Source organism: Heptranchias perlo, chromosome 4 (assembly GCF_035084215.1).
Source record: "Heptranchias perlo isolate sHepPer1 chromosome 4, sHepPer1.hap1, whole genome shotgun sequence".
NCBI classification, from domain to species: domain Eukaryota; kingdom Metazoa; phylum Chordata; class Chondrichthyes; order Hexanchiformes; family Hexanchidae; genus Heptranchias; species Heptranchias perlo.
Window position 1 is genome coordinate 94,027,561 of NC_090328.1, and position 18,189 is coordinate 94,045,749.

General features: G+C 40.6%; 1 protein-coding gene across 1 annotated transcript in view; it reads left to right on the plus strand.

Moving 5' to 3' along the window:
- slc24a2 (solute carrier family 24 member 2) overlaps positions 1-18,189 on the plus strand; it is a 271,927-nt gene that overhangs the window by 167,310 nt on the left and 86,428 nt on the right. The window contains exon 2 of the mRNA XM_067982239.1: positions 13,737-13,790. Coding sequence (XP_067838340.1) covers positions 13,737-13,790 — 54 coding nt within the window. The remainder of the gene's footprint in view (positions 1-13,736; positions 13,791-18,189) is intronic.

Here is an 18,189-nt window from a genome sequence, read left to right on the forward strand (position 1 = left end):
CTGGAATATGTGCCTCATGATTTAACATTACTTGTACACGACCTAAACCATCTGGCATTTAAAGTATAGAACTAATATATGCAGGATAGACCACAGCAGTACATTTTGGTCCATAATTAGTTGAAACTATTCGAGAATCAATATTCAGAGCCAGGGCATCAATAGAACTTTTTTTTCTTTTGACCATGCTGCTTTATTTGAATTCATTTTGTTACGGGTGGAGAGCATTAGGACTTTAAAGGTTCAGCGAGATAATCTTCTTATTGGTTAAGCATTTGATTCCAAACCAGGTCACAAAATAACAGCTCGCTGCTTGTTATTTGAATTTCCTTACCTCACTTGGTTGACGTTGGTTCTTAAATGGGCCACTAGGTGGCGCCCTGCACAGCAACAAGGTGTTCCTTTTGGAATGGGGCAAGACGGAAAATATCTGACATCCTTCAGTTGAATCACATCTCTATCTGCCTCACCATGAAGTTACAGTGATGGTAGCTATGGGAGAAGTTAGTGTCCTCCCTGTCTCTTCCCCACCCTGCAATCTTCCTGGCTTCATTACTGGGGGAGGGAAGTGTAGTTGTAGGAAAGCCCAAAATTAGAAGGAAGCCTATAAGTAAGAGTTCATTTGATTTATATTGAGCTGCTCCACAGATGTTTTTATTTCAATATCAGAAGCCATTAAATAACTTTAGGGGTTGGAGTTTTTACCTTTTGACACCCTTGTCCCCAGTAAGTCAATCGCTGTCTCCCATCCTTGGTCACTCTCTTGGTATAGCTTCCATCATCGCATCCTCAGGGCAGGTGGGAAACTACCTCCACCCAATTTAGCCCAGGCGCTCCTTTTTGCAGTTTCTCACCTATCTCCCATACTTCAGCCCTCTCAAATCTCAACTTGTCAGAGGGACCCATCTCCTGCTCCCTCCACCTCCTCCCCACTGAACTCCTGGCCATCAATTCTCCATCCTGGCCATGTCGGTTCCCTTTCCTGAGGCACCGTCCCCTTCCCCTTCAAAACCGCAGTTGTCAACCCGCCTCAGAAAACCACACCTGACCCATTTGTCCTCTCCAACTGCCCTTTATCTCCACCCTCCCTTCCCGGTCTTTGTTGCCGCCCATCTTTGCAGAAACTCGCTGTCCAAATCTCTTCGGTCTGACTTTTATCCTTCTCAAATCACGAAAATAGCCCTAGCTAAAGTCATGAATATCATCCTGTCTGACTGCGATGCACTATTCCATCTCAGCCCCTTTTGACCTTTCCACAGTGTTCGATTCGGTCGTGCATACCATCCTCCTCCAATACCTCACCTCCGTCATTCAACTCCATGGGGCTATCTTTACATGGCTTCATTCCTACCCAACCAATTGCAGCTTGTGCAATTCCAGCAATGGCTTCTCTTTCCTCTCTATATTATCACCTCTGGGTCTCCCAAGAATCTATCCTTTGCTGCCTCCTCTGGTCTTGGTGGTTTAGCTTGGAATGTGAAGGTTGGGGGAGCAGTGGTACTTTTTAATTTTGAGAAAAATTGGTGTAGCATTTTTTTGTAGTCATTTTAATAAATATGTTTATAGTTAACTAGGGATCTTTATGTACTCAAGCTGATAGATGCAAAACAGCTAGTAAACAATGACTATGTTATGAGTTATAAAACCACCAGAAAGAAGCAATTACATTTTGAACTGGAGGAAATACATACATTTTCTCTGGATTTCAGTAGAAAACCAAGGGAAAATATACTTATTTGTGATGTGATCATCAAACAATCATGTTTTTAAAAGAACTACAAGTAATGTACAATGATTGAGCAGAAGCTACAACAGGAACTCAAATTTCATCAAGCATTTAACATCAAAATGACATAATAAAACTCGAGAAGTAAAGAGAACAATTTAATTTTACAGTGATCTGCTCAAATTGAATTAATGGTGCACGGAACTGCAGTTTTGTTTTATTTCTTCATTCAGACAATAGTCCAGCTGATTGCTGAGTTACCCTGCCCAAATCACTGGCATGTTAGTGACACGTTAAAAAGCTGCTCTCATTCTCGTGTGTCACCTCTCGGCTCCCCTTCAAAAAAAATTGAGAGTGAAGAATACAGTTTAAACGTGCCTCATGAGGCCTTCAATCATTTCACTAGGCAATGAGTGTATAGACTCTTTGAAGTCTTTGTAGAGTCAATAACCAAGCACCACAATCATCTCCAAACAGAATTTTAAATCAGTTCTCAGCTTTGAAACAAATGAGAGATTGAATCATTTTAATTTTTGATGTGCCAATTTTTTTTTTCAAAGAGTCTAATCGGAACTGTGCTTAAAAGTCTCAGCAGTAACCTTTGTTTAAACACTCGTCATTTTTTGTTAAGAGCAGAAACGCCGGAAAGTTTAGGAACATTTTTTAAAGCGGAAGCTGGGGTACTAGGTAAAATTCCTTGTGTGATGGTTTTTGCTTTTCCAATTGTAAAGTAACTGTTACGCACCTTTTAAAAAGCGAGGGAAGTAATTTGATTTTTAAAATCCTCAAGAAAATTTCTTTTATAGATAGAACAGAATTACTGGATTGTCCAGCTCAGTATAATTTTAAAAAATCAGTAACTCATTGGGCTGGATTTTGCAGTGAGTAGCAAATGAACGACACTGGCCATTTGTTAGACTTGCACTTACCTGTATACTTTCTATGAGCTTTTGCACGACAATTTGTAAATTCGAACCCGAATAGCACGGCACCCTCTACAAGGTATCTGGGACCTGTGAGCAACTGTGCATCTCCCTAACAAATCAAAATGACGCATGTCAATAAGCCGTGAAGAGTCTGAACCAGGAAGTGTAAGTTAGAATAGTGAATTCAATGTCAAATCAGGTACATAAAGCGAAATAAAAAGAGGGTAAGAAAGATTGAATTAAGAGACAGAAAGAAAAAATAAAAATTTATTAAAAGTTTTTTTTTTAAATGTCCAACAACAATTAAAATCTGAAGGAATGAGACTCCACACTTGCTAAAGTTAATTTTCAGTGCCAGAGATGTTATTTGGCAGTCATTAAGACATACCATGGCGTTAAAAGGGTACTTACATCAGAATGGACAAGTTCTAACTTTTTCTGGCACAATTAGTCCATATCTACAAAGTCAGTGCAGGAACTTCACGCCGTTCCATTTATTTGAATGGGGAGCCAGAGGGAGAGATGCCCTTTTCGGGTGCTTATAGGAGAGTGTCGCATCTGGTACAGCAACTTCCGGATTTCCGCGTTTAACAGCACATGCAGTTGCCGGAAGTTGCTGTCCGATTTGCACATGAATAACGGTGAGCACTGTTAGCGTTCGTTTTCACAGCAAAATCCGGCCCGTTAATTTCACAAAATTCTCCATTTATTTGGTGGCTGCCTCCATCTGTGTCTGTCATCATGACCATACTTCAGACTCAATCTATTATGCTTCAAACTCCTTCCTGAAATAGGAATATGAACAATATGAAACCTACTACTTATGTCTAAGCCTGATAGTAAGTTGAGTGATCGACTGTCTGCTTTTTACCAACAAATGAGCAAATACATCTCAGTTGATCAAGAAAATGATCTGTTTTTATTCCTCCAGATATTGTCCTAGCAGGGCACTTATAAATAATCTGCCTGTCAGGTAAAGCAACCCTTATGATTATTGGGCCTGAATGATTGAGTCAACGGAGCACAGGACTCAGCCAAATAAATATGGAGGGTTAGCTGCTGTACCAATGAACCTGTTTAGACTCAGTGTGGAAGGCAATAAAGTGATAGCCAGATAAGAGTTGACATTTAGGGCTATTCTTTCTTCCTCTTTGTATCTAGTTGGGCAATGCATTTAACCCAGTCAACATATGAACGGGAATAGGTTATAGGTTATTCAGGCACTCGAGCCTGTTCCACCATTCCATGAGATTATGTCGGTTCTGTATCTTAACTCCATCTACCCACCTTGGTTCCGTAACTTTTAACACCCTTACCTAACAAAAATCTATCAATCTCAGTTTTGAGATTTTCAATTGACTCCCTAGCCTCAACAGCTTTTTGGGAGAGAGTGTTTCAGATTTCCACTACCCTTTGTGTAAAGAAGTGTTTTTGACATCACCTCTGAACGGCCTAACTCTAACCTTAAGGTTATGCCCCGCTTTGTTCTGGACTATCCCACCAGAGGAAATAGTTTCTCCCCATCTACCCTATTAAGTCCTTTAGTATCTTAAACACATCAATTAGACCACCCCTTAATCTTTGTACTCAAGGGAATACAAGCCTAGACTATGCAATCTGTCCACATAATTTAACTCTTTTAGCTCCAGTATCATTGTAGTGAATCTGCGCTACTCCCCCTCCAAGGCCAATATATCATTCCTGAGGTGTGGTGCTCAGAATTGAATGCAGTACTCCAGATGAGGTCTAACAGAGCTCAGTACATCTGTAACATCACTTCCACACCTTTGTATTCCAGCCCTCTTTAGATAAAGGTCAACATTCCAATAGACTTCTAAATTATTTTTTGTACTTGTCCACTAGCTTTTAGTGATTTCTGTATTTGGACCCTAAATCTCTCTGCTCCTCCACAGTTCCTAGATTTTCGCCATTTAGAAAATACTCTGATCATAGAATCATAGAAAGTTTACGGCAGGGAAGGAGACCATTTGGCCCATCGTGACCGCACCGGCTAAAAATGAGCCACCAGCCTAATCCCAGTTTCTAGCATTTGGTCCGTAGCCTAGTAGGTCATGGCACTTCAGGTGCACATCCAGGTACTATTTAAATGAGTTGAGGGTTTCTGCCTCTACCAATCTTTCAGGCAGTGAGTTCCAGACCCCTGCCACCCTCTGGGTGAAAACATTTCTCCTCAGCTCCCCTCTAATCCTTCCACCAATTATTTTAAATCTATGCCTCCTGGTTATTGACCTCCCTACAAAGGGAAATAGGTCCTCCCTATCCAATCTATCTGGGCCCCTCATAATTTTGTACACCTCAATCAAATCACCCCTCAGCCTCCTCTGTTCCAAGGAAAACAACCCCAACTATTCCAATCTTTCCTCCTAGCTAAAATTCTCCAGTCCTGGCAACATCCTCATAAATCTCCTCTGTATCCACTCAAGCTGTGGCCTAACTAGTGTTTTATACACTTCTAGCATAACCTCCCTGCTCCTATATTCTGTGCCTCAGCTAATAAAGGAAAGTATTCCATATACCTTCATAACCACCTAATCTACCTGTCTGACTACCTTCGTAGATCTGTGGACATGCACTCCAAGGTCCCTGACTTCTTCTACACCTCTCAGTATCCTCCCACTTATAGTGCCTTGTTTGCCCTCCGCAAATGCATTACCTCACACTTCTCTGGATTGTATTCCATTTGCCATTTATTTTGCCCACCTGACCAGTCCATATCTTCCTGTAGTCTACAGCTTTCTTCCTCACCATCAACCACATAGCCAATTTTTGTATCATCTGCAAATTTCTTAATCATGCCCCCTACATTTAAGTCCAAATCATTAATATATACCACAAAAATCAAGAGACCTAGTACTGAGCCCTGCGGAACCCCACTGGAAACATCCTTCCAGTCACAAAAACACCCATCGACCATTACCCTCTGCTTCCTGTCACTGAGCCAATTTTGGATCCAACTTGCCACTTTCCCTTGGATCCCATGGGCTTGTACTTTTTTGACCAGTCTGCCATGTGGCACCTTGTCAAAAGCCTGGCTAAAATCCTTATAGACTACATCAAACGTGCTACCCTCATCGACCCTCCTTGTTACCTCCTCAAAAAATTCAATCAAGTTAGTCAGACATGACCTTCCCTTAACAAATCCATGCTGACTGTCCTTGATTACCTGACCCTCAGATTTGATTCCAATAATTTGCCCACCACCGAGGTAAAACTGACTGGCCTGTAATTACTCGGTCTATCCCTTGCTCCCTTTTTAAACACCGGTACAACGGTAGCAGTCCTCCAATCCTCCAGCACTATGCCTGTATCCAGTGAGGATTGGAAAATGATGGTCAGAGCCTCCGCTATTCCCTCCCTGGCTTCTTTTAACAGCCTGGGATAAATTTCATCCAGTCCTGTTGATTTATCTACTTTCAAAGATGTTAATCCCCTTAATACTTCCTCTCTCACTTTGTTTATCCCATCCAATATTTCACAGTCCTCCTCCTTAACTACAATGTCTGCATCATTCCTCTCTTTTGTGAAGACGGTCGCAAAGTATTCATTAAGAACCATACCAACATCTTCCGCCTCCACACATAGGTTACCTTTTTGGTCTCTAACAGGCCATGCTCTTTCCATAGTTATCCTCTTGCTCTTGATGTATTTATAAAACATCATTGGGTTTTCCTTGATTTTATTTGCTAACATTTTTTCATGCCCTCTCTTTGCTTTCCTAATTTCCTTTTTAATTTCACCCCTGCACTTTCTATACTCCTCTAGGCTTTCTGCAGTATTGAGTTCTAGGTGTCTGACATAAGCTTCCCTTTTTTGCCTTATCCTACCCTGTATGCTCCTTGACATCTAGGGGGCTCTAGATTTGGCAGTCCCACCCTTTTTTTTTGTGGGAACATATCTTAGGTCTTTCTTAAGTCCAAAGTAGATGACCTCATACTTTCCCATATTGAACTCCATCTGCCACAGTTTTGCCCACTCACTTAATCTATCAATGTCTCTTTCAAACTTTCTGCTCCCATCTGCACTATTTACTGCGCCACCTAACTTAGTGTTGTAAGCAAACTTGATATACGTCTCTCTATTCCTTCATCCAAGTCATTCATAAATATAGTGAAAAGCTGCAGCCCCAGTACAGATCCCCGGGGGACACCACTAGTCACTTCCTGCCAATTGGAATACATACCCATTATCCCTACTCTCTGTCTCCTACCTCCTAACCAATCCCCTATCCAAATCAATAGGTTGCCTCCAGTTCCATTCGCTCTCATTTTTGTTAACAGTCTCTTATGTGGCACCTTTTCAAATACCTTCTGGAAGTCTATATAAATAAGAACATAAGAAATAGGAGCAGGAGTAGGCCATACAGCCCCTCGAGCCTGCTCCACCATTCAATAAGATCATGGCTGATCTTCGACCTCAACTCCACTTTCCCGCCCGATCTCCATATCCCTTGATTCCCCTAGACCCCAAAAATCTATTTATCTCAGCCTTGAATATATTCAACGACTCAGCATCCACAGCCCTCTGGGGTAGAGAATTCCAAAGATTCACAACCCTCTGAGTGAAGAATTTCCTCCACCTCTCAGCCTTAAATGGCCGACCCCTTATCCTGAGACTATGCCCCCTTGTTCTAGACTCTCCAGCCAGGGGAAGCAGCCTATCAGCATCTACCCTGTCAAGCCCTCTTAGAATCTTGTATGTTTCAATGAGATCACTTCTCATTCTTCTAAACTCCAGAGAGTATAGGCCCATTCTACTCAATCTTTCCTAATGGGACAACCCTCTCATCCCAGGAATCAATCTAGTGAACCTTTGTTGCATTGCCTCCAAGGCAAGTATATCCTTCCTTGGATAAGGAGACCAAAACTGTACGCAGTACTCCAGGTGACGTCTTACCAAAGCCCTGTACAATTGTAGTAAGACTTCCTCACTCTTGTACTCCAACCCCTATTGACACATTCATACCTATGGACACAGTTCCATTGACAGTCCCTTATCTACCATGTTAGTTTCCTCCTCAAAAAAATTCAACTAGGTTCGTTAAAACATGACTTACCCTTTACAAATCCATGCTGACGCTCACTCATAGCCCATATTTGTCCAAATGCTCATCACTCTGTCCCTAATAACAGATTTTGTTATTAGGGACAACTGATGTTAGACTAATAGGCCTATAATTTCCTCGTTTATCTCTCTTACCATTCTTAAATAGTGGACTGACATTGGCAATTTTCCAAACCAAGGGGACAATTCCTGAATCGAGAGTTTTGGAAGATCATGACTAATGCATCAACAATTTCCTCAACAATTTGTTTTAATATCCTGGGGTGGATGCCACCAGGTCCTGGAGATTTATCTATCTTTAAACTCATTAGTTTCTCCATCACCATTTTTTTTTACTTATATTGAATCTAGTTAGTTCCTCCCCTTGATTTATTTTTAGTTTCCCTTTTATCTCAGGCATTTTATCCTCGTCCTCTGCTGTGAAGACCGATACAAAGTACTATGTAGTTAGTCTGCCATTCCCTGACATAAAGGGACCCACATTACTCTTAGCCACCCTCTTTCTCTTAATATATTTGTAAAAACCTTTAGTGTCATCCCAAATTTGACATTTGAGAACTTTGTAGTTGAAATCAAATTGTAACGATCCTCATCAAAATGCCACTAGAAGATATTAGTCCACATCGTCCTATTTCCAGGTGAAAGCACTATTTTGTAAACGCCTGACTTGCATCCATGACAAAATAATTGATTTTACTTCTCCGTGCAATGCAATTATAAATCAAAACTTAGAATGAAATGACAGCATGTAGCTTTGGCTGGAGACGGTGCAGAGGAGGAATGGCCCTAGGGAGCATTGTAATTGATCAAAGCCTGTACTCGTGATCTGACACTTTTCTTTAAACATTTTTTTAGAACTTCAATACAGCATTTAAGAAAGAGCTTACATTTATATAGCAACTTATCGTCCCCGAATTTCCTGGATCATACTTGCGCAGAAATGACTCCCATTTCTATACCAACCTTACCGATGGGATTTGCCTATTTGCCGGAACGTAAAACCAGCGTGACCCAAGTGCAAATGCAGTGCCATCCGATAGGTGTGACAGCAAGTGGGCTGCTGTCTTCTGCCATGGCAGCACCTCACTCTAAGATCCTCTTGCCTCTTCCTCTTCTATTATTGTGCAGAATAGGGATATACCCACTGGGAAGTCCATTCCAGCTGCCTTGTCTTTCTGAATGTATTTGGTGGGGGTTGGAGGGGATGAAAAATTTTGGGTGCACAGAGACTGGCAGTGCTTTGGTTATAGTGCAGGTTGCAGTAAGAAAAAGTCCAAAGGAAATCACCACTTAACTCCAAAGATCTCAGTTATGCTGATAGCAGATGACTATGGGCTCTGCTGCGTTAACATTTTGGGGAGTAAATCTACACCAGTACATTACTGGCGTAACTGCAGGAAATTCAGTGAGCTGGTCTTTTACATGGGGGCAGAGTGCTGTAAATAAGTGGCAATGGGTTTTGGTGGACGTATCTCAGAAGCAGCGCAAACGATCGAGAAAATTTGCACATACCAAAATTTCAGTGTGAAACTGGTGTAAATCAGATATGCACAAATTTCCTTTGGGAAAAAATGGTGCAAAGCTACTCTTACACCATAGTTACACCAAAAAATTCCAGGTCGATCATATCATCTGGATTTTCCAAAGTGATTTATACCCAATGGATTAGTTTTGAAGTGCAGTTACACTTGTTACCTAGGCAATTGCAGTAACCAATTTCACTCATGGTAAGGTCCTACACACAGGGATTGAATAATCAGAGGTTGTAATCTATTTTTAGTGATTCTAGTTGTGAGGTATGTTAGCCAGGACACTGGGAGAAGCTCCCTCTTCCTCTCCTTTCAATTAAAAGATCACACAGGAATTCTCATATTTATGCAACAATAACAACAACTTGCATTTACTTAATGCCTTTAATGTAGAAAAATGCCCCAAAGTGCTTCTCAGAGGCTGAATCAAAAAATGGAAGACAAGCCAGGTGAGGAGGTATTAGGAGAGATGACCAAAGTTTGTTCAAAGAGGTGGGTTTTAAGGAGGGTCTTGAAGGAGGAGAGGGACGTTGAAAGGCGGAAAGGTTTAGGGAGGGAATTCCAGAGCATAGGACCTAGATGGCTGAAGGCACAACCACTGTTGGAGGGGCGAACGGACGGGGGGATGCACAAGATGCCAGAGTAGGAGTAATGCAGAGTTCAGGTTTAGGTTTGTAGCATTGGAAGAGGTTAGGGAGACCAAGAAGTGATTTAAACGCAAGGATGAGAATTTTAATTCTGAGGCTGTGGGGAAATAAAAGCCAAAGTAGGTCAGCGAGGACAGGAGTGACGGACAAGCTGGACTGGGTGTAAGATAGAATATGGACAGCAGAGCTTTGGATGAGCTGAAGATTATGAAGTGTGAAAATGAAAGGACAACCAGGAGAGCATTGGAATTGTCGAGTCTGGAGGTGACAAAGACAAAGATGAGAGTTTGTGGTAAGTGGACTCAGGTAGGGGTAGAGGCAGGCAATATTACACGTGGAAGTATGTGATCTTTGTGATGGAGAGAATATGGTGATAGAAGCTGAGGTTAGATGAAATAGGATTCCAAGGTTGCAAACAGTCTGGTTCACCCTGAGACAGTGGCCAGGGAGGGGATGGAATCGATGGCGAGAGTATGGAGTTTATGCCAGGAACCAAAGGTGATGGCTTTGGTCTTCCCAAGATTTTACTGGAGGAAATTGCACCTCATTCAAGCCTGGATGTTGGTCAAGCAGTACCTCAACACAGGCAGTGGTATGTTTGAGAGAGATGGTAGAACTAGGTGGCATCAGCATACAGATGGCAACTGACCCACATGTCTATGAATGATGTCCCCAAAGGACAGCATGTAAATGAGTAAGAGGAGGAGGCCAAGGATAGATCCGTGCGATTGGGGTTGGGGGGGGTGGGGTGGGGGAGGGCTGAAGAGGTGACGGATGCGCGGGTGGAAAGAGATGCCACTGATGTAGATGCTCCTCTGGCTACAATCAGATAGGTAAGAATGGAATCAAGTGAGAGCAGTCCCACCGAGCTGGACAACGGAGGAGAGGTGTTGGATGAGGATAGTGTAGACGACCATGATAATCACCGCTTGGGTAGTAAACTGACTGAGGGGATCACCTGCTCATTTTAGAACCAACCTAATTTTCATTTTCACTGATTTCATTAGGATGAAATTCAGGCAGGTTCTACAATGGGCAGGCAATCCTCTCCACCAGTTAACCACCCAAACGGTGAAGGTGAAAATGACCCCCCCCCCCCACCCCCACCCCGACCTTGTATTTTCATAATTAAAGTACCTCCAATCCTTCCAGGAGAAATAATTTTTGGCTTTAAAGGCAGAATTACAGTAGGTTTCAAAATGCTGGAAAATGCACCAAATAAAGTGCAAAAATCAAAATTTTCTGGGCAGCATGGCCCCAGATCTCTTCCCCTCTCCACCCTCCTCCACCCAAACACGAAAATAAAGTTTATACCTTTACCACTCATAACCCCCTTCAGTAACTTCTAAATTCACTACTGCTGCAAACTGTGCTTTTGTTTACTTCAGATTTTTTCCCTTGAAAGGAAAATGATAAAATATTGGGTATGCCGACAAACCCATGTGTCCCACTGCACTTTCAGCGCAAATCCTTTTTTCACACGTAAACGCCTACATTCAGGACTGCTTTGGAACTGTCAGCTTTTTTGAAGCTGCACCAGCTTTTGTTGATGGGTATGGGAGATCTGTGGATCAGAATCCCATCAAAAGAATTTAATAGTGTATTGATTAACTTCTTAAAAAACACTGGATCAATATCTGGTTAAAACAAGATTGAATGCTCTAAGGATGCGTACAGATGTAGATGATCAAACACTTTGTGGAGTTCAATGCTGTTTTGCTGGAGGGACCTGTGAAAATGTCAGTTATGGAATGTAACATATTTGAAGGATAAAGGCTAAAATGTTAGATTGATATCCTGGAGTTTTGCTAGAATATTTTGGGGGTCAGGGTGAAATTCAATAATGCTTGGGTAGAATCCATAATAGGACAAAATTGTACATGACCGACGGAAGGAATAGTCTCGATGGTCTTTTCTCATTCAGTACTTTGTAATGTTTTTTATATGGCAGATACTGGCAGCAGGATCACAGCAGACAGGAGCGATCAATGAGCTCCATGTTGCTGATGACTGATGTTTGTACTGAAGAATTAATGATTTTATGATAGAATCACTGCAAGTTTGTTGAGTGATACTCCACAGCTGATTACCATGAAATAAGACAGTCAGAATGTAGTTTATTTAAATTCAAGTTCTAACTGTGGAAGAAGTAGTTAAGGAGCCATGGAATTATTTCCATGATCACACCAAGGTCACTTCTCGCCTCTTTCTATTAGCAACTAATTTTCAGAAGGTCCCATTTGCAATCTACAAAGGTTTCACAATGATGATTGAGCAACTTGAGACAGACGGATGAGTCTGACATTGTCTGACATTGCCTTGGATTTAAATCATAAATTTGATGAATTTTCCCAGAAGGTTACATCATGTGAATAACTACAGTCTCATCAAATCAATGAGAGTACACTTAGTTGATTCCAGACTGTTGTTCGGATAGCACATCACGGCAGAATGAAATTCTGTAGATAACTTGGATTGTCTGTTTCTTAATATCAGCCTGAGGCCCTGTTTCTTCAGAACAGCGCTGAGTTATATCACTTTAGTCTTTAGAAACTTACTATCAGAAGGTAGCACTAAACATCTCCCAGTGGTCGCAGTAGCAAAAAACTACTCTGGCACTTGAGCCTTTTTAATATGACAAATATCTATGACAAATAATCCTATTATTTCAATTGTATCATATAAATGTTATAATTTTGAGTACATGCTTTTGTACAAAAAATTGTAATGAAGCTAATTAGTAAAGCTGTTATTACTGAAGTTACTTAAGGATCTCAAACTTTGACCAAATGAACCCTAAGTAAGGACTTAGCTGGATGCTCCACTCTTTAGTAATAATGAGAACTGCCTATCTGTTGGCATTATCAAGAATATGGTGGCATATTGGTTATGGTACTGGACCAGCAACCCAGTGTTTATGAATTAAATCCAGAAAAATAACCGTGAAAGCTGTGTAGTTATCATAAAACCCAATTTTTTCACTACTGCCCTTCAGGAAAGAGAGCCTGCCATCTCCATGTGGTCTGGCCTACATCATATGGTTGACTTTTAAAGCCCTCTGAAGTTGCTTAGCAAGCCACTCGGTTGTAAATAATTGCTAAAAAGGTCAAAAATTAGGGGGGGAAAAGCTTGTGTAATTGCCCTACCGTGCAACATTGTGGAAGCACCATCATCAAAAGGACTGCAGTGGTTAGCCCACGGCCACCTTATCAAGGCATCTAAGGATGGGCAATAAATGTGACCTCGCCAAGGTCGCCCTTGCCTTGAGAACAGATTTTTTAAAACATACTGTTTATTACGTTGAAAAATTCCTTATTTGTATGAAATATTCAGCGCCAATTGCTTGAAAAAGAAAACTGGATAATTGAAGGAGTGTTGTCCACCTAGCTAATTTACTTTAGTAAATAAAACCATAATTTAAATGGAATTTGTGTCTAAGCAGGGTAAAATTGTATGTTGGCTTCATTATACCAGGGAATGTTAATGATGTGCATATTGAACAGATAAATGTTTCAATCACTGTACATCTGAACAAGTTCTTGAACTGTAACAAAATTGCTCCTACAAAAGGGGCACGTTTTCAGTTTTTTCTGCAACCTTTGTGTATCACTAAGGCTGTCTGCTACGTTACCAACCTCTTCATTGCTGAAATTTCTTTGAAATGCTTTCACTTTTTTTTGGGGATGTGCAACTTTTTCTCCCTCTTCTCTGACAATAATTATTTTATGATTGCTTTGTTGATTGTGTCTTCATTTATGTTCCTTTCTTTTAATTTATGATTTACTGTTTTGTTCACTTCCCCCGCCCCTTTCTCACTACTTAAAAGACGGGTAATAATCGGGAAGCCGATGCTGGTCAGAAGGATCCCGACATGCTCACGGTAGGAGCAATTGTAACTAGTTATTGTGGTGGTGATGTGTGATACCTTGTCATTAAAGTGTTTTAATTGTCCACCCTAAGTCATGTGCTGTAATGGTCTCAAATTATCTTAATTTTTTTCTGTTGTTGTTGCAAGAAGTTTGAACACAGAAGACACACTTGTGTGAAATTTACTGATATACGTGTAATTGTTATGCGCTGAGGATGACTGACTGACTGTGTTGGCTAATTGTGCAGCTTCCAGCTGTATGGAATAAGCAGGGGTCAGGGGGGCTAATTAAAACACGAGGAGTTAATTCCTTAATCAGCTCGAGATCCCAGTTTCAGAACAGAATGAGGTGGGGACCGCATTGTAGCTTAATAGATGCTGCGGATCACTTTCGCTTTCAAATTCAGATAACGTTGCTTTTCACAGTACAAACCATAATTGAGGATTAGCAGATTGCTTATTAAAAATGCATCCCTGTGTAGCCGACACCAATTCATGTGAAAGTTTTGCATTTTAAAGTGAATTGAATAATTAGTCACTTTTTTAAATTAAAAAAAACTCTAAACAATTATAAAGATGACTTACTTTGATCAATTTGTCCCATCCGCCCACTTTCCAAATTATTTTTTTTAACATTTTGGTCAAACTGGTGCTAGTGAAGGAATGGGTTGGGAGGAGAAATTGAGACTGTGTGAAGGAGATGAATTTTCACACACCCACACACATAATCACTGAAGCATGCTCGCTTAATATATTAATTGAGTCTCCTCACATCATTGAGTTCATGGACCCCTCCAAATCAGTTCCCTTGATGATACCTTAAGCAGGCAGTCAGTCCTTTATCAAAAATCAACATAGAGATAGAATATGGAAAACAATGTCAATTAGGGGTCTTTGCAGCTGTTTTTTTAAAGAAATCCTGTTTGTAACACTTACTCACTAATGCATCTTTAACATTTCCCCAGCAGCTGGTGGGTTCCAGGAACCTGCTATATATTGCTTGTATTATTCAAAATGTTTTTTACTTAAGTAGTCTATATGACTGTATCTCAATATTGTAGAAAGATTAACCTTGAAGAAATCAAGATTAATCCTAATGCAACAGTCTGCTAATGGATATTGTGCTGAAATGAGCAGGTCATGTTGTACAATAGCTGATTAAAGTGCCCAGATACTCCTTTTGATCAGCTCACTGTGCCATATTCCAGCACGGATCACACGTGTTTAGTGTCCACTTGCTGCACAAACAGAAAGTGTAAACTATATAATCTCTCTACCACAATGAATGCCATCTCCATGCCAGGAAATGGTACTTCTCATGGTGCACGGTGGTTTTAGTTGTGTTTCTCACATTACATTAACTGGAATTTGAAGTTTATCCATTTACAGAGCATTATTCTTCAGGGTTTTTTTGCCTGAATTTCAAAATAATCATCAAACCCTTCTTTAAAATAATGCTAGAAACATGCAAAAATTATTTGAAACATTTATTCAAAGAATGCAACTCTGGATGTTATTGAACGAATGCTTATGGCTTTCTTATTAAATTTTTCTCTCCGCTATTCTAACGGAGGGGTTAATCTGCTTAAAACAAATAGGTTAAGGCCTCCATTAAAACATTGTTCAGTGTGATTTCCAAGCTTCAAAAGTGTTGTTAATGTCCAACTTACCTATTTGTTCTAATACTCTATATGGTCACATTACTCTCCAATCTGTATTTTACAGGTATCAAAATATAACATCATGTTTCTGATTCCTTTTTTAAAAAAAGTGCAATCACACTTTTGCACAAAGCATCCTTCAGAGACACATTTATTGGCTATCTCATGAATCTAAAGATTTTATTTAAATCCACATTTTTAAATAATTGGATTGCTAAAAAGTTCTCTGTAGCAATTATGGGCCAGAAATCACTCCCTATATAACGGGCGAGCTCAACAGCGCTCTCCGTTTTGAGCGGCAAATTGCAAGAGCAAGTTCCCGTGTTCGCACGTGTGCAGTGAAACGCGGAAATCTGGAACGCGTTCCGAGTGGTTCGCCGCCAATATGACAGTTTCAAATTAAAGGGACATCACACGCTTCCATCAGAGAAATCATTGAAAAAGTGCCAACTTGCTTATCTGCCCAGCTGCAAAGTAACTAATTACACCACCAAAGAGATATGCTTAAAAATACCAGTCTAAACTAATTTTTAATGTGGTAAGTCTTAATGACTGCCAAACAACTAAAAATTAACTTTAAAAAACGTGGAGTCTTATATTACTTATTTTAATAGTTTTTGGTCATTAAAAAAAATTAATTCATTTTAAAAAAAATTTCCCTTCTGTCTCTTTAATTCAATTATTTCTTTGGCTTTTCATTAAAAATTAAATTTTTTGTTTATAATGACACACAGAATACTGACTTTAAATGAATGAAGTCTGCTTGCCTGCTTGAGCAATGCAGCCTGAATCTGTGGGCGTGACTTCTCTTCCTGACAGATTTTATGGACGTGTCTTCTCCTCACAGACTTCTCCAGCCTCGAGGCAACTCACACTGCTCAGAGGCTGGGTTGGTGGTGCACAATTTTTTTAAAGTTCAAATTCAAGTAATTCGACGCCACAGAGCCCGCAGTAAATGTTTTCATTAATTTAATTCGCAAGAGCTGCGGTGAGCGTTGCCTCGCTGCTTGCTGCAATTTCTGGCCCAATAATTAAAGGTTGTTTTGGCAGTGATGGTGTAGAGGTGCAGGGTGTTGCAGCACAGAGTAGTAAGATACAGGTCAGCATTTGCAGTTCCCCACACATGGAGAATTGTCACTATTAGTGGAACCTTGGCTCGGGGAGGCAAAGAGAATAAGTGGAATTTCCTTCCTGGTTATACAGGAACGTAAATCTCATGGCTCAATTGGTTCATGGTACATGTATGTGAGGGGGAGGGGGTTGGGGGAGGAAATGAGAGGAAAACAAATAGCTGAATGTGGAAAGCAGGATGAAATATACACAGCATTTAGCTTTTATTACAAATCAAAAATAGGCAGATCCTAATTCATAAAAAGAACTTTCTTTTACAAAAATGGAAATTACATAATCAGAAAAGTACTGATTCTTTCAATGTTTCTTTCCTGAAAATTACTGTTCAGTACTTTTGGATTGTAAAGCACTGAGTAAAGTTCTCAAATCATTTTTCTACCTTGTAAACTCAGAACTGTTAGAGATATTGGGGTAATTCACACCTTCGCTGCCTGGCCGTTAAACTGGTGGAGCGGATCGCACGGCCATTATAGAAGATGTCTGATTTTCATTTCCGTTGATTTCAATGGAAATAAGAATCAGGGAGGGGGTTTATAAAAGGGTGGACAATCTGCTTCGCCAGTTTACCGCCCAGACATTGAAGGTAAAAATTACCCCCGTTGTATTGTCATTTTCAGTCTCAAGACTACAAAGTTTGACATCAAAAATGTTTTGAATGCCATCAAAGTGGGCACCGAGGGTTTGAGATTAAAACTGTGTCACGTGCTCAGTGTTGTGTGTTTGAAATAAGACTATGTTCAATGGAGAAATCCACCCACACTTAGTGCTATCAAATAATTTTTTCAGCTACCTAGAAAGTGATAAAATATAAATTTCCATAATAGGATCCAACGTAATCCGATCAGGGAAGTTAATTCGGATTGATGTACTGACTCAAACAAAAAAAGCTAATGGGATTAACCACAGTGACATCACAAACTGTGTATAATAGTGACCGAGATTAAATGAATTCCTTTCCTCGTCCTTGCATTACATTACAGTAAAGGTGCACTCTCCTAAATAATGACAGTGATCAGTCCAACATTTTTACTTTCATGAGATGCAAACCATAACCTGGGTTTAGACCCAGGTCAATGGAGGGAAAACAGCCATGTTCTAATCTGATTCACAAGATACTTGGGGATGAGGAAGGCCATTAGGCCCATCATATTCCATCCTTCCAGAAAGACCCTAGAGTCACCCACCCCATTGCTGCATCTAATTGTTTCTTAAATGATTTCAAGGTTTTCACCCCCACCACTCTACCTGGAAGGTATAGCAAAGGCTATGGGCTCTGACAACATCCCAGCTGTAGTGCTGAAGACTTGTGCTCCAGAACTAGCCGCACCCCTAGCCAAACTTTTCCAATACAGCTACAACACTGGCATCTACCCGACAATGTGGAAAATTGCCCAGGTATGTCCTGTCCATAAAAAGCAGGACAAATCCAATCCAGCCGATTTCCGCCCCATCAGTCTACTCTCAATCATCAGCAAAGTGATGGAAGGTGTCGTCAACAGTGCTATCAAGTGGCACTTGCTCACCAATAACCTGCTCACCGATGCTCAGTTTGGGTTCGACCAGGACCACACGGCTCCAGACCTCATTACAGCCTTGGTCCAAACATGGACAAAAGAGCT